This window comes from Myxocyprinus asiaticus, chromosome 7 (assembly GCF_019703515.2).
Source record: "Myxocyprinus asiaticus isolate MX2 ecotype Aquarium Trade chromosome 7, UBuf_Myxa_2, whole genome shotgun sequence".
Lineage (NCBI taxonomy): Eukaryota > Metazoa > Chordata > Actinopteri > Cypriniformes > Catostomidae > Myxocyprinus > Myxocyprinus asiaticus.
Genome location: NC_059350.1, coordinates 34,496,691 through 34,518,293, shown reverse-complemented (window position 1 = coordinate 34,518,293; position 21,603 = coordinate 34,496,691). Strand labels below are relative to the sequence as shown.

The 21,603-nt window shown below is 36.7% G+C and overlaps 1 protein-coding gene across 3 annotated transcripts in view; it reads right to left on the bottom strand.

Moving 5' to 3' along the window:
* Positions 1-2,943: 2,943 nt before the first annotated feature.
* Positions 2,944-21,603, bottom strand: part of ncapd3 (non-SMC condensin II complex, subunit D3) — a 33,605-nt gene continuing 14,945 nt past the window's right edge. For all 3 annotated transcript variants that reach the window (XM_051702335.1, XM_051702336.1, XM_051702337.1), the window contains 20 exons: positions 20,647-20,867; positions 19,971-20,162; positions 19,639-19,736; positions 15,597-15,706; positions 15,405-15,512; positions 14,677-14,785; positions 14,375-14,476; positions 14,003-14,241; positions 12,548-12,627; positions 12,305-12,442; positions 12,048-12,181; positions 11,344-11,540; positions 11,127-11,237; positions 8,271-8,435; positions 7,963-8,087; positions 7,728-7,795; positions 7,143-7,187; positions 6,552-6,614; positions 4,185-4,242; positions 2,944-3,999 (listed from right to left, as the gene is read on the bottom strand). In XM_051702335.1, coding sequence (XP_051558295.1) covers positions 3,927-3,999; positions 4,185-4,242; positions 6,552-6,614; positions 7,143-7,187; positions 7,728-7,795; positions 7,963-8,087; positions 8,271-8,435; positions 11,127-11,237; positions 11,344-11,540; positions 12,048-12,181; positions 12,305-12,442; positions 12,548-12,627; positions 14,003-14,241; positions 14,375-14,476; positions 14,677-14,785; positions 15,405-15,512; positions 15,597-15,706; positions 19,639-19,736; positions 19,971-20,162; positions 20,647-20,867 — 2,436 coding nt within the window. In that variant the 3' untranslated portion in view covers positions 2,944-3,926. The remainder of the gene's footprint in view (positions 4,000-4,184; positions 4,243-6,551; positions 6,615-7,142; positions 7,188-7,727; positions 7,796-7,962; positions 8,088-8,270; positions 8,436-11,126; positions 11,238-11,343; positions 11,541-12,047; positions 12,182-12,304; positions 12,443-12,547; positions 12,628-14,002; positions 14,242-14,374; positions 14,477-14,676; positions 14,786-15,404; positions 15,513-15,596; positions 15,707-19,638; positions 19,737-19,970; positions 20,163-20,646; positions 20,868-21,603) is intronic.

Sequence of the window (21,603 nt, the reverse complement as noted above, 5' to 3'; positions counted from 1 at the left end):
GGCCAATCTGTAAATGTTAAAATACTCACTATTTCAAAAGTATAGCCACAAGACGCATGCTAACATGATTTTAGTGATAAAATAACTTACTAACCTTTTCTGTGTAAAGTAATAACCAATTTTACATTTTTGTTGCCATAATGTCAACAAACCCTAAAATGACTGCAAAAATGATTTAAACAACTTTACAGCTCAAATAATACGTTTTAACAAAAACATTAATGTAAGTGCTTTTATAAAATGATAAGCTTCACATTTTTTGCCTTTAACCCCTTCAAAAACGGGCCCCATTCTCTTCCATTGTAAGTGCTGTAACTTCGATTTTTGCTCTTTTAAAAGAAAAGGAGGGATAAGTCCATTTTCTTTTTTTTTTTTTTTTGTGGTAATCAGCATGGGTGGGTACAGAGCTCCTTTACGAACAACATCATGTGCAATTACATCCTCATTATCAACTGTCCAAATGATGTGTGTAGACAGGGATGGAATTCCAGCTTTGAACAAGGAGACACAACAAAAATCAATAATAACTCTGATCATCAATACTCACTGTGATCAGTCTCTCCTTGACCAGACTCCAAAGAAGATGCTGATGTCCTCATCCTAGGAGCTATAGATAAATTTAGAGGTGCTATACATGATCAGAGGAGGAAAGAGTAGGAGCTGCTGCAATAAATGGTCCTTTGAGAGATTAACTTCAAATGCTGCACTATATATATACAGTAAGAGCAATATTGTTTAGGGACAAGATGGCAAATTTTCCGGGGCCTCCAGAGTCCCCTGTCGAGGCTGTCGTTCCTGTCTCTGCCACAGAGGGCATCTCTCCAGCCATCAAATTCCCCTGCCATGACCTCTGAGGCCGCACTCCAACTGCCTGTCCTCCTGGCCCCGGATGCAGGTGTGTCATTTGATCTCTCCAACTTCTACTTGGCTTCCACTCTGCTGTGTGTCTGGGCCACTCATGTTTCCGTCTGCCTCTCTAGATCCTGTTGGTGGGTTTCCCTGTCCTCACCTTCCCATCGGCCCAGACTGGGCCCAACCAGTCAAGTCCAGGTTCCTGCTCAGATGATCTCCTGTCCGTCCAGTGTTGCCCTGACCCCTGTTCCATCCTGCCTGGGTTTCCATGGCCACCTCCTGCTCTCTGGCCCTCCTGCGCTCCTTCTGTCTGGTCCCTTTTCTCTGGAGTCATCGGCATTCCCTTCTTCAGCTCTGCTGGTTTCCTTGTGGTCTGTTCTGCTGATACCTCCTTGGTTGGTTTCGCCACCACCCCTGTGGTCTTTCCTGCTGGTACCCCCGTGGCCTCCAGCTCAGCCAGTGCCCTTGTTTTCTGTTCCACCACCGCCCTGTTGGTTGGTTCCGCCACTGCCCCAGTGTTCTGTTCTGCTGGTGCCCCTTTGGTTGGTTCCGCCACCGCCCATGTGGTCTGTTCTGCTGATGCTCCCTTGGTTGGTTTCACTAGTACCCCTTTGGTTAGTTCCACAGGTGCCCCAGTGTTCTCCAGCTCAAACCACCACCCCGCCCTGGTCTACTCCCTGTATTCCTGCTCTGTTGGATCCCCCTTGGTCTTTTCCTCCAGCACCTCTGTGATTTCCTTTCCTCCTCTCCCCTGGTGTTCCCTTGGTCAGGTTCTCGACCTCCTGTTCTGTCCCTGTTTGTTTCTCTTTTGTTGGTCTTGTGTTGGAAGTTCCACAGTCGGCTTTGTTTATTGTTGTCTTATTATTCTGACACCCATGTCTTGTTTCGTGTTTGTGTTGAGAACGTGGCTTTTGTTTTGGTTCTTTTGCCATGTGCTCTCCTGTTAGTTCTGTCTCAAGTGCTACCCTGCCCCATCATTTGCCTTATTATTAGTTCAGTATTTCCATCAGTCTCTGAAAATATGTACATTTGTCTTTTGACATATTTTTCCAAAAGCAAAATAATAGTACAAATGATTAATTTCAATATTATTGAAAATAAGAATACAGTTAAATATTTTTTGTTCTGAAAAATTATACTGTTATTTAAAATGTATATTTTGGGTGTAAAAAATTTGGGTGTAAAAATTGGGTGTTTTTATGAGACCATTTCAATGAAAATCATTTCAAATATTCTGTGAAACCAGGAATTGTCTGTGACACCACCACACAATCTTGGATGGAGACGTATTGCCTCCCTGACAATATTCATGTACTGTAATGTATTTTACACATATTTTACATACTGTATTTAGTTCATAGAAGTTTCTCTCTATTTTAGTTTTTAATCAAATTTGTTCTATCCTTTGCTTACTGTATAAAATTGGATGACTACCAAATAAAAAAAAAAAAAAAAAAAAAAAAAAAAAAGGGTTGTTTTATAGACATCCGTAAGAAAATAAAGATAATAAGAACAGCTACATTTTTTTGGAAAGTTATTTTCACTTTCAAAAGCAAATTATTAAATTTACCCCACCCCTGACCTGTTGAGAACAACTGGTATAAAAACTAGCCCATCTTATCTGACCATCCCCAACTGAACAGTCCACGGAACCTTCTCTTTGCAAGATGACTCAAAGTAGTAGGTAACCTCTTAAATAGAAATGGCAAAATGATGGTTTTGTAGTCAGTGTTTTGAAGAGGTATGATGAAATAAATTTCCCTGCCTCGACATCCTCTATTTAACCTGGATATTAACCATGGTCTTAACTTGAGAGACAGATAATTCAATCTAATGTGAGTAGATATGAAGTGACTTCAAAAGAAAAAAAAGAAAGAGCAGGACCAACCTTGTGGTTTAGGACAATGTCCATTTCCACCATTCAGCACTGGTATAAGACCTCAACCTCTATGGCAAAGTAACTCTTCACCAAGCAATAGAAGAGGCTTGTAGAGATATTGAGGCATATTGGCATGGATGGTTCAGAGAAAGCATTGTGTTAAGAGAATAAAAATTTTTGGCCAGATAGAAATAAGAGGCTTGATGAATACATACATTTAGAGAAATTTTAATAACACACATGGGAAACATGCCTCCATTGTGGAACTTTATGATGAACATGTTTTGTTTTTTTCTCAATAGTGTAGTTGTCTATTGATGAATATGTTATAAACGTAATCCATTGATAGCATGTCTATAGTTTTGGTATATTTTTAATAAATGCATTATCAGCAAAGAATACAGTGCTTGAATGGGGTGAAATTGAATTGTTCTAAAAAATAAAGAATCTGCTTCATTGGCTATGTTTAATGTTTTAAAAACATTGACCATAGTTTGGAGAAATGTATAAAATACACTAAGTTGAGAAACACTGCAATAAAATGTAAAAAATAATTAGTTACCTCAGAGCTCATGAAGTAATGAACAACAGAATTGTAAAAAATAGGCACATTTGGCAAAGAGGTCGGGCATGCTCTCAAGTCCTGTGGTCAATTTTGGGGTGGCTTTTACACTTTTTGAACATTGTCTGTGTACATCCACTATACTAGTAGCCAGAACCTTGGATTACTTTCTCGTCACCACAGATTCAACCAAAGTTTTCATCACCAGTTCCTTCTTTTCAATTGACAGAACATGTTGTTATGAACTTTTACATAAGCAAACCTCTAAAATATCTTTGGTTTATACATATGCATTTACTCATTATCAGACATCATAGGGTTACAGCAGAACACTACTGTGTGCCAATGTGTTATGCATCAGCCCCATATAATACAGCCTTTATTTCCTAGACATTACCTTCTGATACTTTCAGACAAGAAAACTTTAATATAACAAAGAGGTTTGGAGGAGAATGTGACTTAAGGCATGAGATACAGAGTGCCAAAAGTACATTCAATAATTTTGCCTTTTTACAAATAAGACAGACATTTATCAGAAGAACTGTGAAACAAAAAGATTTTGTTCTAAAGGTATGATGAACTGAAGGATGCAACGAATACTATCACATTACAATAAAAGCACACAAACATTCACTACAACCTTTTCTTGGATCTCAGTTTTTGTACAAGAGGAGATTCCACATTCCACTGCCTGGGCACTGGTTTTCTAAAAAAAAAAAACAAAAAAAAAAAAAAACATTATAATTATATAAATACATATCATATTTACATTAAAAGACTTGCATAAAATGTTGACCCAAATACCCTAGTTCCTTCTATCCTAAAGTTCCATCCTATCTTCTTTCTGATATTTTGCTTATTGATGTAGTTTCTTGTTGCAGTATTACTTACTGTTGCTCTGGTGACATCAGATGTAGAATACTCTCTTCTTCCTCCACATCCTTACCTCCTGTAACCGCAGACAAATTTCAACATATTCACAACCTTCCGTTAACTAGTGGTGGAGTCTACAGTTATTTACAGTTTCAGTTATAAACAGATATTCTCAAGTTCTATTTATTCTATGAGCAAGAAATAACAAAATTATGCATAGTCCTTAACTTAAAGGAATAGACCAGGTTCAATATAAGTTAAGCTCAATCAGCAACATTTGTAGCATAATATGGATTACCACAAAAATGTATTTTGACTCATCCATCCTTTTCTTTAAAAAAAAAAAAAGAAAAAAAAGAAAAAAAATCTGGGTTCCAGTGAGGCACTTACAATGGAAGTGAATGGGGGTAAAAAAATTTTGTGTTAAAAGACTCACTGTTTTAAAAGTTTAGCCAGAAGACGTAAACAATATGTGTATTAACAAGATTTTAGTGTGATAAAATTGCTTACTAACATTTTCTGTGTAAATTTATAACCAATTTTGAAAATTTCATTGCCATGATTATGTAATGTCAACAAAACCTAAAATCCTAAACTGATTGTAAAACTGACAATATAAATAACTTTACAGCTCACATAATATATGAGTTTTAATTTAAGAATTAATTCAAGTGCTTTTACAAAATAAGCTTCACATTTCTGGTTTTAAACCCTCCAAAAATTGGCCACATTCACTTTAATTCTGAGTGCCACACTGTAAACTTGATATTTTTTTTTTTTTTAAAGGAAAGGAGGGACTAGTCGAAATTAATTTTTGTGGTAATCAATATTATACCACAAATGCTGTTGACTGAACTTAATTTTGAACCCGGAACATTCCTTTAAGCCAGCTGAAGAGTATGGACAGATGACAAAAGATTTTAGCTCAAGGTCACTACTTCTAGATCTGTGTATTCTACCACAAACTCTGGCTACTTGCAAAGCTAACACTGTTTTTGGGAGTTTTGATAAACACCCTTTATGGTATAAAAAATATGGCGATAAACCGGAACAGCCTCGTGAAACCATGAAACCAAAATAAAGAGCACAGAATCAAACTAAAATTCAATACGTAGGACATAGCAGGAGGACAAACTGTGCTCAATATAACACTTTTGCATAGACACACTGCAGTTTTGGAGTATGTTTTAAGCCTTGAGATACCTAGTGAATTTATATAATATGCTAGTGGATATTGGATTGTGTTACAATAGATACAGGTACAGATACATTAGTCTTAGGGTTATTATATCTTTCGTATTCGTCATTTAGTTGGAGTTTGGTTTGGGTGAATGCTTTCCAAACTTGAGTGGGCACAAGCAAACTGTACCCGAGTCCACTTGAAAAGGTAAATCTTAAGAAACAAAGTGGAATCGAGTCTGGTTTGGATCAAGCAACTGATCCAAGTGTGAAAACACCCTGCTGAGAGACAGCGACACACACCGACTCCCTCCAGTTCTCAGTAATGTAAATGAAGCTTGCAATTTATCGACCAGTGGAACGTCGGCCTTAGATTACACTAGTGCACATGACTGTTTACATTTTGTTGACAAAAGCAGAGAATAATCTGATGATTTACAATCTCACTTAAACATGGCTTTCCTTCTTTGTTTGATTTTTTTTTTTTAAATAAGCTAATTTTTAGTAGTTATCAGCGTATTGGTATGATTGATATGATCCTATTTGTTTATAGAAATTGCATGTACTGTAAATGCACTGACTGCTTAAAGGCTGGAACAAAGTATGAGCGGGACATTTTTGGCAACATTACTCTGCTTGCCAATTCTTCATCCAGATAATATGGTGTGTCATTAAGCCGGTTAAATGTTGTCACAAAAAATAAATTAAACACTATATCCCTCTGATTTCAATTTTTTCTGTCACCATTCTACATTTGTCATTTTTCGCTAAGAAGCTTAAGCTAAATCCTTGAAGATTTTTGTGAATGTATCAAATAAATTAATATTTATGAGGCAAGCATTGTTTAGTTTATAATTGGTTGTCTGTTGCTAAACAACTCGCCATAACATTTGAGCACCATATTGTTTCATACTGTACACGTTTGACACTGCAATGCTAACCCTTTGTAAACTGTAAAACACTACTTAAACCAGGAGTTAAAAAGGAATGAGTATGTAGTATGTAAATGGACGACTTCATTCTAGTCTACATAACTGCCAATAACCCAGAGCCAAATCAGATACATTTAGCATGCATTTAATAGCACAGGTTATCGTTTAGTTTCGTAAATACATTTTCTGTCCCCAAGTCTTAGTCTCAATGAGATGAGCTAAATATCAGCATAACATATTAAATGGAAAAGACGATAAATGCATATTAACATACCTCTACCAGATTCGCTGCAGATGGCACTAACTTGCTCTCCAAATGTCACTTCATGCATGCTCGCTATAAAGAATGAGAAAAGGGCTCAAAAGTTGCAGGACCCACTACATTGTAATTTTCCCATTCCAATAAAAAAACAATATTCCAAGGGGTTTTACCAGCACATTTCAGGCACCATGGAATATTTAAGAGCTTATAGTCAATATGACAGCATTTGCAACCCATTTTACTATCGTAATGTTACTTATTTCAGAGTGAAATAAGATAAAAAAGTAGGACTTGATTTTATCAATCGGGAACTGACAGGATGGTAAAAAGTGGGTCTTTGATACCAGAACAGAGAGAGACCTGAATGTGAGTTTGCAGTGGAGTGGAGGACTACTCCATCCTTTGGTTAAAAATAAGCAGTCTTTGTGATATCAGCCGAAAATGAAACAAAGGCTGAGATTTATTATGTTTTGATAAAGGATTACGAAGACAAAAAATTTTCTTTGGAGTAAAATGCATTGATAATTTGTGCACAATAAGAGCAGGAACGTAAATTAAGTAAATATCCATAATAAATGCAGCCATATGAGCAATGAATCTTACCCTGTGGGGTACTGATCGCTCTCCCAACCTGTTTGTTTGCCCGTCCTGTCAGTGGGAAGAGGAACAGCGATTTAAAATACATTCAACTGACAATAAAGTTTAACATAACTGAATTAATAATAATGAAAATACCGGCATTAGCTCCAATACAGCTAAGTACTAAATCATCTTTATGAAAGTTAACTCTAAAATTAATTTCCATTTAATAGCTCACTGCTGACTTTAATCGTTCTTTATACGACAGTTAGTTCTGGCCCTCGACTCTGATTGGACAAGCAGCATTCCCAAAGTGCCAAAAAAAAAAAAAAAAAAAAAAAGGCCAAAAATACTTCTTATAACAGCACTGTAATGCTTTAATGTTTGTATCAAATCACTTGATATTAACTTCTTGTTTATAGAACTGTTGTATAAAACAAATATCACACTCGCAACCATGCTGTTGTACTGAATATCATCATAGCTGTGATTACCACAGCCATGCTGATATTCAGTACAACGGCACTCTTTTTTTCATGTGATATTACTTAAGTATAAGCAATATTATTGTTCTGTTGCTGACAGTAAAAAGGCTGATATTTGCTTTACCTGTTGAAAACACTGTAGGAGAAGAACGGCTCCTGACTGGGGTTACCATGCCAGCAAAAGTACGACGCCTGAGAGAAAGAACAATGTGTAAATAAGACGTGCCTCTTCATACACAAAATACTTTTGCATCTCTTTACAGGTAACAAGTGCTTATGATATCATTACTATAATTGCACTGGGAATGTCTAACTAGGTAGGCCAATTGCCTGTTTCTTGGGATGTGGCTCAGTTTCACCTCAGAGAATCAGCAGATTTAGGGGTTTGTGCAGGTCCTTTAGTAGCATTATGATGGCGAGGGGTGGCAAAACCTGACCGATGCCCAGCATTTGCTGCCTGGGCAGGAGAAGCCACAGCACTACCCTAAATAATGTTAGAGAAAGAGAGAGAAAGAGAAAAGTCAGGTCATTTTTATTTGTATAGGTTTATTTGTAGAGGTTGTCGATCACCAGCAGTAAGTAATTTGAAGACTGTTGTTTGCTTATATTCGTGTCCAAGTCTGACAATCTGAATGCTGCTACTCTTTGATGTGTGTGTTTGACTTACATTTCGTCTGGGTGACAGTGTGCAGCTGGCCAGTTGGTTCTCCATCTGCTGTTGCTCTTGTTTCGCCTTTTCAAACTGCTTCAGGTTATATTCCACCTCTGTAGCCAGCTGCTCATCAGCAGCAAACAACTCCTTCACTTCTGAACGATAGTCCTGCATGGTTACCTGTCATACAGAAACAACAAGTTTATCACTAAACACATAATAGCTTGTTTATAGGCAAAAAAGGTTCTGTTTAGCATCTGAAGTGAAGCACTAACAGAGAAATACATAATTAAAATACATATCATAGGGATGGGCATGAATAAACGAGTACTCAGAAGCGACCTCAATGATCGTTCATGAAAACATACTTGCAAGCCCTATTTTTGTACCTTTATTAGGTGCAGGACAGTCTTATCAAGTTTTCACGAGAGTGCTAAATTTAAGTAAAATTTTTGCGCCAGGGCAGCAACACGCAACTGGATATGAATGGATCCAGTCCATGCTGCTGAATCATAACTGCCCTAACATGCCAAAGTGATGATAGTTACAATTTACTGCTAAATTGAGAAGAAATGGCACATTTATAGCGCATTTCATTGTCAGCAAGTACTATGTGTGTGGTGTTCTTGTAAATAACTTTTAACTTGGACTATTTTGTTTAATATTATTTTGAGTATGGTGCAGTTTCCAATGAAGTGTGGTATGTCATCATAGGCAGATTCAATTTGTGGTGCATTGTTATAAGGGATGAAAATGAAATCTTTAATGAAACTAAATTTTCAAAAATATAAATGAAAAATTATTTATGTGCAACTCGCATAGTTTTCCATTAAATTTAACCCAAATCATTATCAAAGGACAAAGATTATTTACTCTAGCCATCACTGGATGATATACTGTGTATATGCATCTTTCATATAGCCTAAACATTTTTATTTTCAGTTACATGTCTTTTTGTGGTTTGACAGCTTGAATGAAACATCTTCAAAGATATATATAGAGGAAATTGCATAATAATTTCTAATAATTAATTCTGCTCAGTTAAACCAGTTTCATACAATAACCTGCAAACTCATCAATGTCACTTTCATTCTTGAAGTACAAAAACCTTCGTAACTTGTGTGTATGCGTCCTCCTGTGCAAGGAGCTCTAAAATACTGGTCCTGTGTTGTGATACCTGTGCCTTATAGGGCTGGACGATAGTGCGATATAATCGGATATCGACGGTGTCTTACAAAGATCCGGATGCCGATTGCGAACAGATGATGATCGACAATATCGGGAAATGGCAAAACCATGGATCCAGGAAGTCGCCAAATATATTAAACAGTGGCCAGGGAGTGAAACTAGCACCCGCCACCTACAAAATGCGATGAGGCTGAATCCAGTTGGCAAGATCCTGCTCCAAATGTATTTCATGCGCGAGTAATTTTGCTCATCTACCCGCAACAGGTGGGCGACCTGTAAGACGTCTCGGAGTGACGCATGACAAGAAATGCTGTTAGTCACAAAGACATGCTCTTGGAAGAACCACACAGATAATTGTACAGAGCGGTTATCTGAGTTACTGTAGACTTTGTCAGTTCGAACCAGTCTGGCCATTCTCTGTTGACCTCTCTCATCAACAAGATGTTTCCATCCGCAGAACTGCCTCTCACTGGATGTTTTTTGTTTTTGATACCATTCGGAGTAAATTCTAGAGACTGTTGTGCATGAAAATCCCAAGAGATCAGCAGTTACAGAAATACTCAGACCAGCCCATCTGGCACCAACAATCGTCCATGCGATTTTCTAATCAGCTAATCGTGTGGCAGCAGTGCAGTGCATAAAATCAGGTGGATATGGGTCAGGAGCTTCAGTTAATGTTCACATCAACCATCAGAATGGGGAACAAAATGTGATCTCTCAGTGATTTGGGCTGTGGCATGATTGTTGGTGCCAGACAGGCTGGTTTGAGTATTTCTGTAACTGCGGATCTCCTGGGATTTTCAAATTTGATAAGAGAACACACATTTGGCAGCATTATTTTGGAAACACATTAGGCTTATTTAGTTTGATTATTATTGTCTTTACATTTATAATTGTCTTTAGTTCTTAATCTGTAGGCTATTAGTAATTTTCCACCTGTTGACGTTGACGGATGCTTGCGTGATGGCAAATTGAGCCGCTGGAGATGGTAAATGTTTGGATTTGGGGAGGTGGTTAAATAAGATTTTTTGATCACTTCGTTATTTTATTGCTTTTTTCATTTAGTTTAAAGTGCAATTTTAATTTAGAAATGTCTTTTGTTGATGTTTTTCATGCTTCAATAAATGAATTAAATGTTTAAAGCAAAATCAATAAAGCAAAAAAATTCACCAACCTTTGGCAGGGGTTTGACGATGTAATCAGATATCGCAATATTTTTTAATGTGATTATCACAAATATTTTTTACATATCGCCCAGCCCTAGTGCCTTACGACCTACTTCAGTGAATGTTATACCAGCCCATTGTGTCTCCCAACGCTATTATGCCAGACAATAAACAGAAGCCCAACTGAGTGAATTGGAAAGCATGCAAATAAGGCTTCTAATTTAAATGTTGGCTAAAGTTAATATATTGAAGCCTCACAAATAAATCGATAAAATAATGTGCCGAACAATAAACAACATATCGATATTTTATGACATGTCTAATTACAACCAACCAAATTAAACTAAAATTAAAAAGACAAAATACAACAAAAGACATCTTTTCAAAACCATAATAACCCTAGACACAATGCAACGGCCAAAGACATCCGTCTGGTACATAATCCAACAATTAATCGGGTATAAATAATGACCAAAATGTCCATCCTTAATATCTGTTTTTGTGAGCCGTGCATCACCTGTAGGTAGGCCATCAGGTGTTTTAGAACAGGTGAGTGTTTCTCTTCCAGCATATTCTTCAGACTGATGATGATAGGAATAACATTCTCCACAAAGTTCTTCTTCTGGACCTGCACATAGAACAGATGGCAAGTTCAACAAAGATCTGAGGCTTGTACAACTGCCACTTGTAAAATAACTGTTCACCCAGAATTCACCTGCAGCACATTTCCTCACCTGTGAGACCAGCTTTTTCTGGGCCACTTGTAAAACAGCTTTAGCCATGGCCATCTCATCCTCCTGAGGTTCCTCTCCTGCTGTTGGGCTGCTCATGGCTGTCAGCTTCATCTCCTTCAGAGAGAGAACGTCAAATGTGTCTGCAAGCAACTCAGAGCCCTCAGAGTCCAGAGGCAGCTCAGAGTCCACAAAACTGGCTGGAGAAAAAAGCAATCTATAAGTGTCTCCACAATGTACACAGCAAACCATTGTTTTTTGTGCTGCTGCTAATAAAAAAAAAAAATAAAAAATATCTCGTAGCCTGAATCAAAGGTGACAAAAGCGATATAGTGGGCACCACAAACTAAATAAATAAAACATCACTAAAATCTTAAGACAAACTTTCGATCATGTGTGATTTGAACAATGTGCACTCAAACATATATCTTAGAAAACAGAAATTTTATTACCCATTATCCATTTACAGACAAGGCAGTCAGCAGATCTGAGACAGACATTTGTCCATCAGACATTTTGGAACAGTTCTTAGAAAGTATTAAATGTCTTATTTGGCCAAGCAGGCCAATAATCTCAAAATGGTCAAATATCGGTTGAGTAATCGGTTTGGCCAAAATACTGATATATCATTAATAAATGCTATAAAACATCCTAGTGTCTATAAAACAAAAAGGTCTCTTAGCAGAAAACAAACAAAGAGCCCTCACCAAGGATGTCCTGGCAGATTTTGGTTGTGATATTGAACCGTTGCTCATCAGTAAAGTTTTTTAATAGGAACTTGTAGATCCTGAAACGCTTGCCTTGATTCTGTGGACCTCTTAGAGAAAACCTGCTTTTCTCACTGCAAGAAAAACACACAGAACTTAAACTTATAACATACAACATCTGTAAATATTTCTCTTAAGAGTGGCAAGGAAACATCACATTTTCTGGAGATCATTTGATATATAATTTCAGTATGTACCTCTCAGCTTGAGGGAATTTATTATATTTCTTGTGTTTTTCATAAGAGTTGAAGTGGAAAATGCACTCAATGAAGTGCTGGGAGAACATGAGGGGACTCTTCTTAAGCAGGAGGTCAACCAGGCAGTACTCACAGAGGCTAAACAACAATGAAATAATTAAAGTATTAGATTAAACAGACAAAAGAACTATGTTAGGCTTTTGAGGGTTATATTTGTCGTTTTGTTGCTGTTGCATTTCTTACTCTGCAATAGAAGGATCTGGGTCTACGAGAGCAACAGCAAAGCGGAAAAACAGTGCACCTTTCCATTTCACATATTCCTCCTGTTAAAGAAAAAAGCAGAAGGCTGATGATGCCACTGATAATCTAACATAAGTGCTGGGTATAATACATTACTGAAATCAGATTAATTTCTTTAATAATTTAATCAATTAATTTATAACCTAAATGTAATTACCATTATGGAATATTGCTGTGGTACCTTTCAAATTGATGCATGCAAAAAGCTTGCTCTATGGACAATTTAAAGTTTAATGGTGAAGACAACATTACACTTTTACTCCTTACTACTGCAAATTTTACTACAGGACAGGATGCCTTGCAGAATTGAACTACTCTCATTTCTTCAGATTTTGAGTATATATCAACAGATCTTACAGATAAGAATAAAACATAAATGTAAGAATTTCAATGACTTTTTCCAGGCATGGATATTATAATTTTAAAATACCAGATATTTTCAGGTTTTCCATGACCATGAGAACATGTTTAAAAAACATAAAGGACAATTTGTTGTCCATATTTATTTAATAATAAACAAAAACATTTCTTAAAACAAAAACTACATAAAGATCTTTCAAATTGACATTTGAAAGAAATACTAAAATTTTTCCTGGTGAAACCTTTTTAAACACATCCAATAAAGATTTTTTTTTTTCAATAGAACCATTGTCTATTGTTATTAAAAGCAGGACAGTCCTGTAAAATATGTTTAATAGTCAATACTATCCTACAGGTGGTTGTTCACCTTTCAATAAAAACACGTGTAAGTCTTGAATGACCAATGCAACACCTTGTGTATACAATTTTATTATGTCTAAATTCAAAAGGAAAAAAAGGAAAGCATCGCTTATTTAAAACAGGCTTGACTTCATATAGTTTGTTATGGACACACTCATCCCCTTCGCCACTTTTTTTTTTTTTTTTTTTTTAGACATATGGGTCATTATAGGTTTGAGATCCGATGGTGTACAAATACAATTAGTAGCTATTATAGCTGACAATTATTTTGTGTTCTGTCTTTAAATATTCGAGCACTTAAAGGCAAGATTTTCTGCCTGTGCAAATTCCTTGTATTGTCCATTTGGTAAAGGTTGATATGGGTTTTAGAAAAAGTATTAAGTACTTATTAAGTAATGCAATAACTGTTTAGAAATTAGCAACTATATAATGAGTAACTAATTACTTTAAAGGGATAGTTCAAAAATAAACATTCTCTCACCAAATAATAAAGAGAATTTTTATTTTTGGGTGAACTCTCCCTTTAAGGAGTAACTCGCATAACACAAAATGCAAATTGCTTCACAGTATATGATATTGAAAGACTGAAGTTGTTCTGTTAAAAAAAAAAAAAAGTGCTAATGCAGAGGTTAGTCAAAACACTATGGGGCTTATCTCTGATCATAATTGTGTGTACACCTGCAGTAAGTTGGTCAGCATGATGAGGGTCTGCTCTCTGACGATGGCCTCTTTGTCTCTCAGGCAGGCCGAGATGTTGGGGATATATCGGGTCACTGTGTTGGTGTAGCGCACACAGAGATCGCACATCACCACCACCACATTACTGCGCACGGCCAGCTCTGTGCCCACCTCTAGCTCCCGCGCAAACACGGGCAGATACTTCAACATCAGCTCCTCATGCTGCAAACACAGCTTACCTATAAGACAGGTACAGAGAACGAGATCAGATCACCATCAGATTTTGCTAGCTGCTTTTTTTATGCATGTGGTTGAATCACATGAGAAACAGCATAAGTCTAAAGAGAATGTGTGTGTGTAAATGATACACACCTAATGTGATAACAGCATGTGCCCGGACAACTGTGGGCATGGAATTAGGCTTGAACTGAGACAGAGGCTGACTAGCTGGTAGCACATCTCCTTCAGTATGAACTGGAAGAAAAAACAGCAAAAAAAATAAACAAGCACATCCAAGAGACAAAAGATGATTTTACATCAAAACAGCATTTAAGCTTCTGTAGCCACAAGTTTTCGAAAAGCTCTTTATCTTTTTCAGATTAATAGGACTGACACTTGAGAATGCTGGAATACAGGTGCACCTATTCCAATCAAAGGTAGTTGCATGGTCTCACCTGGCTGCTCTGAGGGAGTGAGAATGGACTGAACCAGAAGGAATATTCTCTTTCCCACTTTTGAGGCGCAATGGAGAGAAGCTGCACCAAGTGTATAAAGATGTTTTACCTGGGATAGAATGAAAAAGAGAAGAAAACAATATATTTTCTGATGGCAAAGGAGGTCAATTGAAAACATCCCTCATTTTAAAGGGTTACAGTCTTCAAGACAGGGTTTTGTGTGTATAGTTAAAACAAGTTTTTGGTTAGGAGGTGGTTGTCAAAAATCAGTATTAGAGCTAGGGCTGTATGACAGCATGTATTGTGTGAGTGTAGACAGCTGTGTGGCAGAGGGACTGCTTTAAATTATTTACATAAAAACAATGAAGAAACATGGAGTAATGCAAACAAGTGTTACATAATATGAAGCTGTTTTTGCACTGTAGCCAGACATATTCATTTATCATCATGAATAATCTTATCTTTTTGAGTCAATCAAGTTAAAAATAAATAGAGAAAAGTACCATTTATTTGTAAAGTATTTAATTCACTGGATTATCCAAAATTAAACATTACCACACTGTAATTTAATATAAACCATTTGTTTTGCTGAATTTCCAGCAAAATAACTATATTGTGATATAGTTACCATGATATTACTCATACCATGAACAGGATTTTGGGCATACTGCCCACTCCTAACTTTAGGACATGTTGCACCCATAGTGTTAATATCAGCTCTGTCTTACTAGCAGGTCTTCATTGATGTTCTCAGCTCCCTTCTCATTTAGAATGACACTGGAAAGATATGCCTCACACACAGAGACCAGCTCTCCACAGATACGATCCAGGAACCCCTGAAACACACACATTCAGAAAGTAATAAAGAGTATAAATCTGACACATCTTGTTAAAGCTTCTTGACTATGGTTTGATCTTACCAGTGTGTCTTGAGTGTTGTCTGATCTTCCAAATCTGACCAGCGTATCCACACAGGAACTGATGACCTCCAAAGGTAGGCTGAAGCTTTTTAACCAGCCCATCAGATCATCTGCACATACACAGGAGAAATATGCACATAAAACATTTCATGTCTTTGGTTTAAACAGTTTGACCATTTCAATGACCTTATGTTTTTCTTCAACAGTCATTTGTAATTACTTGATAAGGATTCTTAAAAATGGTTTGATTCAGACTGATTCATTAATGAATCATTAAATTCAAATGGTGAACTGGTCAGGGTTCCCACTCTTTTCAAGGCACAATTTTCCAGGGCAATTCCAGGACATTTTATGTGCCTAACAAGTGTAATATTTAAGCAAAAATGTATATGTCCATTTCAAAATAGCTTTTATTTTGGCGTTTCTGGGTGTTTTTGGTAGTTTCTCACCTCCAGATAAGGATTTCGCTACATGGCCCAGTGTGATTTTTAATCCCCATAAAGCTGTGATTTAAACAAATAAATAAATACATAGTCTGTATGTGCTGCACACTTCAGAGTGCTCTGCTCTCAGTCATCTCACACACATAAGAGTGCGTGTGATGATCATGATGATCATGAGGAGGTGTTTTCATTGTATGAGCGTCTGGCTTCACACATTCATTTTGAAGTGTGCATCACTTTCAGATTATATATTTATTCAATTAAATCACAGACTTTTGCAGTTTAATTATAACACTAGGACATATCGCAATTTTAATATGATTAATTGTGCATTCAAACATTAATTTTCGTCCAAATATGTCATATTCCATGACATTCTGCATTTTATATCTGATGCCATTTTTATGACTAGATTCTGTGATTCCGTCTGTGTTTTCCACATACTACGTGTTGTTACGTGGTATAAGCAGACTCCGATTGTTGAATTATCGAAAATTAATTCACATCTTGAAGTGTGAGGGCCGAATCACCACGTTACCAATACGGGGTGTGAATTCGTAAAAAATAAAACAATCAGTGGTCCGACCGTCATCGTTGTCTAAAGTTTATAACTCATATTTTTTGTGGTTTACACAACAGCAATGTTGGAATGGAAAAATTGTATTTTGTACTATACTAATACTTAAACTATTTCGTCGGAGCAAAGAGAGATGACAGCAGATGAGCAGAGAAAGTACGTGACAGGGATTCGTCCATGACACTTAACTGTTGATGTTGTTTCACAATGCGTAGCCGCTGGCAGTGACAAACGATACAAATTTGTGTATTTGACTCTTATTCCAAGTTTTTGTGCATGTAATAAAAATCTTTTTAGCAACACAGTCAAACGATATGATAGGTATGGGTGAGAAACAGATCCATTTTTAAGTCTTTTTTTAATGTAAATCTTGACACCGGCAGTCTCCTGGCTAATCATGATGTCAAGCTTGATTATATTTCCCAGTGCCATCTAACACCCTGCGGACTCTACTAGTAAATGTAATCGAGCTTGAAATAATCTATAAGCTAAAAATCTCCACTTTCAAACAGCCCTCCTGAGCGCTCCTTTCCTAAACACCTTGTCCAAACCAGATGCGACATGATAAGGTTCTAGCCACAAGTAGAGTTGTGCCAATGGACGATGATCTCGGGGATCGACGATGGTCAGAGTGATCACCAATAGCTGATGCCTTTGACGATGTCAAGATGATATTTGGCTCGTTTTCCCATTAATGTATTAAATTATTATTATTAGGTTATTATTATTATCAAAGTAATATTACAAATAATTTGCCCGTAGACACACAGACACACACTTGAAGAAATGCACTTTATTATATTATTAAGAACAGATGACAGAAAAGCCATCTATGTGCATGTATGACATGCTGTTTGTACAGAGGCATACAGTCTCGTGGAACACGCGCAAGTAAAAGTTTTTTGCGAGAACAGTATCATCTATGAGTAATGCAAATGACCTCAGACATCTCAGCTCAGGAGGTGCTTTGAGTTCAGTTCACTTTATTTCCACAAAGCAGTTCATTGTGACCACAACTCTGCAGCCTACACAGCAAAATCCCCGGGGTTAAATTAACACTCCTTGGTGTCTCCACGAGTCCATTCTACAAGAGTGTTAAAAACTAACACTGAACAGAGTTGAAACTGGTGATTTTGCCATGTATACATCTGTGATTAAAACATAAAATACTACAAAAACATGGTCACCTCAAACCATGATTTATATTTCAGTGATTATTATCATCATTATGATTATTATGTTTACATTTATAATTGTTTTTGTCTTCATTTGTTTAAGTAATTTTCTGCCTTCATGTTTAGATGGATACTTGCCTGATGGTAAATGGAAAGGTATATATATATATATATATATATATATATATATATATATATATATATATATATATATATATATATATATTATTCTTTTATTACTTCGTTATTTTAATTGCTTTTTCATTTCGTTTGGAGTACAATTTGAATTTAGAAATGTATTAGATTTAAGTTTTTCGTTTTTTAAATAATTTAATATTCAATGCAAAATCACTAAAGCAGTACAGTGCAAAAGTTTTAGACACTTGTGAAAAATGTTGCATAGTGAGGATGTCTTCAAAAATAATAACAAATCGTTTTCATTTATCACTTAATGACAATATTCGGTGTGACCACCTTTGCCTTTAAAACAGCACCAATTCTACTAGGTACACCTGGACACAGTTTTTCTTGGTTGTTGACAGATAGGATGTACAAAGATTCTTGGAGAATTCACCACAGTTCTTCTGTCTATTTAGTCTGTCTCAATTGCTTCTGTCTCTTTATGTAATCTCAGACTGACACAATGTTCAGTGGGGGGCTTTGTGGGGGCCATGACATCTGTATCTGTATCTATTCTAATCTTTTCTATTTGCAAAAGGAATGTTTGGGAGTCTAACATTTATATTTCCTACTGACACACTAAAGCTGAAGATATAAATAACCATCTTAAGACAAATGCTTTTGTGAAACATCTTAAGACTTTTGCACAGTACTGTGTGTGTGTGTATATATATGTATGTGTGTGTATATATATATATATATATATATATATATATATATATATATATATATATATAGTGAAGGAGGGAACAAAACAAATTTATTCACACACTTTGTATTTTCCCGGACAACGAAATACCCAACCGGTAGAGAATGCACAGATGAAGTAAGTTCTTTGCCAGAGAGATGTTGCCCTTCACAACTGTTGTAAAACCATCTTTCAAAAAGTTGAACTTAAGCACTTAAGTTTTTTTCCACTTTCATTTGAATTTTTGTAAAAGTTTGAAAATCAAGGTATCTTGCTTTATTGTGTAGGCTTAACCCTAACCCTGTTTAACGAAATTACCGCATAGTACCACCTAGCGTCCATCCGGTGTTCGTCGGTTTGAACGTGAACACCTTTTACAAACCACCCCCCCACCCACCACAGGCTGATGATAGGACGATCTGACTATGGAGAAGATCGCCCAACACTAGCGACAAGCAGTCTGACTGTCCACACTAGACATTAGATGCTAGACGCTGCGATATTCAAACACTAAACTGATGATAAATGACATTAAATCAGAAAAGAGAACAGTCAGAAGGAACAGTAAGTTTATTGAACTAAAATAACTTTCTCATTGAAACTGCGTACGGGCATACGCTTTCTACGGCAAACCCGAGGGGATAAATACACAATCAGACACATACACAGGGCAAAGTTCCTTTATGAATAGCATATGTTAACATTTTATGCGGTACTCATCTTATTTCGTCGATAATATAATTTAAATTCAAATCAATGTCATGTCCATTTACTTATTTTGTAAGAAACCTTGTAATAAGCAGAATAGATGTACAGTCAGAAGGTCATTATTGCAAAATAAACCCTCTGAGGGTAATAACAGATCTATGATCACCCTGTCAGGCTTTATTTTGCGATAATGACCATCTGACTATACATTATCCCTTACGTAACAGGCTGTTAGATCTTTCTCGCACTGGCACATGCACACAAAACTTACCTACTATTCTGCTCTTGGTGTCGTCATTTAGATTAGAGGAAATGTCACCCATAACGCTCAAAATATGACAGGTCATTGTCTCTGAAACAACTGGTGACCTAATAACAGAGATAGAGATAATAGAGATAAAATGTCAACACAACAAACAATTACACAACATAATATGAAAAGCATGTAGACAATATTCATTCACAGACAATCAGTGAATCAGTAAAACAAAAAATTATTCAATACAAAGACATAAATCCTATGGAACCTTCCAGTAATGTGGAAAAAGCTAACAAAGGAGTTTCCTGAATTTCACAACAAATTCACATTTCCTGCTTTCTGACCTGACGGTGTGCTCCCAGGTCTCTAGCACGGTCCCGTAGTTCAGTTTGGGAGAGCAGATTGCAATTTTAGCTAACAGAAGCCAGGCGGCAGCAGCCCTTTCTCCCTCAGTATGAGACAGCAAACTGTTCACAAATGCAGGAGTGAACTTCTGCTGGGGAGCCCACACGCTGAAAGCCTTGCTGAAATATCGGCTACAGGAGAGAGACGTGGGTTTAAATCAGCGAGATGGGACACGGAAATAATAAGGGAACAGGAAACACTTGAGAAATTTCATGTTAACAGATTTGACACACTCATTTTTAAATTAAGTTTGAACAAACAGATTCACATCATGTCCTAACCAGGCACATGACAAGACGTTTCCAGTTTAAAGTTTTCTCCAAATATATACCGGTAAATAAAAAGAAGTGACTTGTACTGGCTGGTAAGCTCTTTAAAAAAGTTTTTTTTTTTTTTAAAGCAATATAATGCTTGGTTTATTTATCTGCTGCTTGCCACATATATACCAGGAAATACCATATACCATTTGTAATGGGAACTAAAATATATTTGGATGAAATAAGGCAAAATCCAGTTTCATGATATTTAAGCAAATATTTATGACCAGTATTTAGTCCCTGGATGCGACTTATCTTGTTGCACCTGGTTAGGACACAGGCTATGCGTGCGACTGACCTGAGGTCTTGACACTTTTCACACATCAGTCCCAGCAAGCCCCAGGCTAGCCTCTGAGAGGTGTCATCAGGCCGATATTTGCCTTGACTCTTAATGTGTGCGAGGATGACCTGGTCCAGGCACTCTAGAGCTTTCTCCTGCACAGAGCTCTCAGAGTCCATGACAGCTGGCAGCACTCCTCTCAGCCAGGCCTCCTGCACCTCCCTATTGTCAGACAGAGCCTGGACACATGCAATGATTGATAGAAATAAGGTTATTGGATTTCAGGACCACACATTAAATTGGTCTCTCTGACCCTTGTGCTAGTGTCAGGTAGGGGTGTGCATGAGTGATTCACTAATCGAATACTCGTTCAGCTTTAAATATTTGACTAGTAAAAACACTACTTTAATTTGATATTCCTTTGTGCCTTTGCCTGCCAAAGGGCAACAATGAAACTGCCTGTCTCACCTAAATCTTGCCATTACAACTGGTAATGGTGCTGTGGATACATGGCGTTATAAAAGAAGTTATATCACTTCAGAAGACTTGAAATGTATTTGTGTCAGAGCAATTTTTTTTTTTTTTTTTTTTTTTAAATCTAGATGTTGTTGTTTATGCATAGTGCTCACTTTTTCATGAGAAAAACAAGTTCAGTTTCAAGGTTGAACTTAAATTGTAAATTCTATTGACACTCTATCCAACTTCAAGTCTATGTGCCCTCCAGAAGCTTGTGATCGGCGGGTGAACGGCGCCTCGTGGTGCCATTTCTCAGAGGCACAAAATGGCTTTCTCTGACTTTCACCGGTTCTTGCTGGAGAAACAACCTTCCGAACTCCACCCGAGCAGCTGATTTTCTAACATCTAAACATCTATAGACTCATCTCTTTTGTGAGCACTTTATAAAAAAAAGAAAAAGGAAAAAATTCTTAATCTAATATTTTATCTCAACTTCCTCCCTACTTGTACATCTCTGAG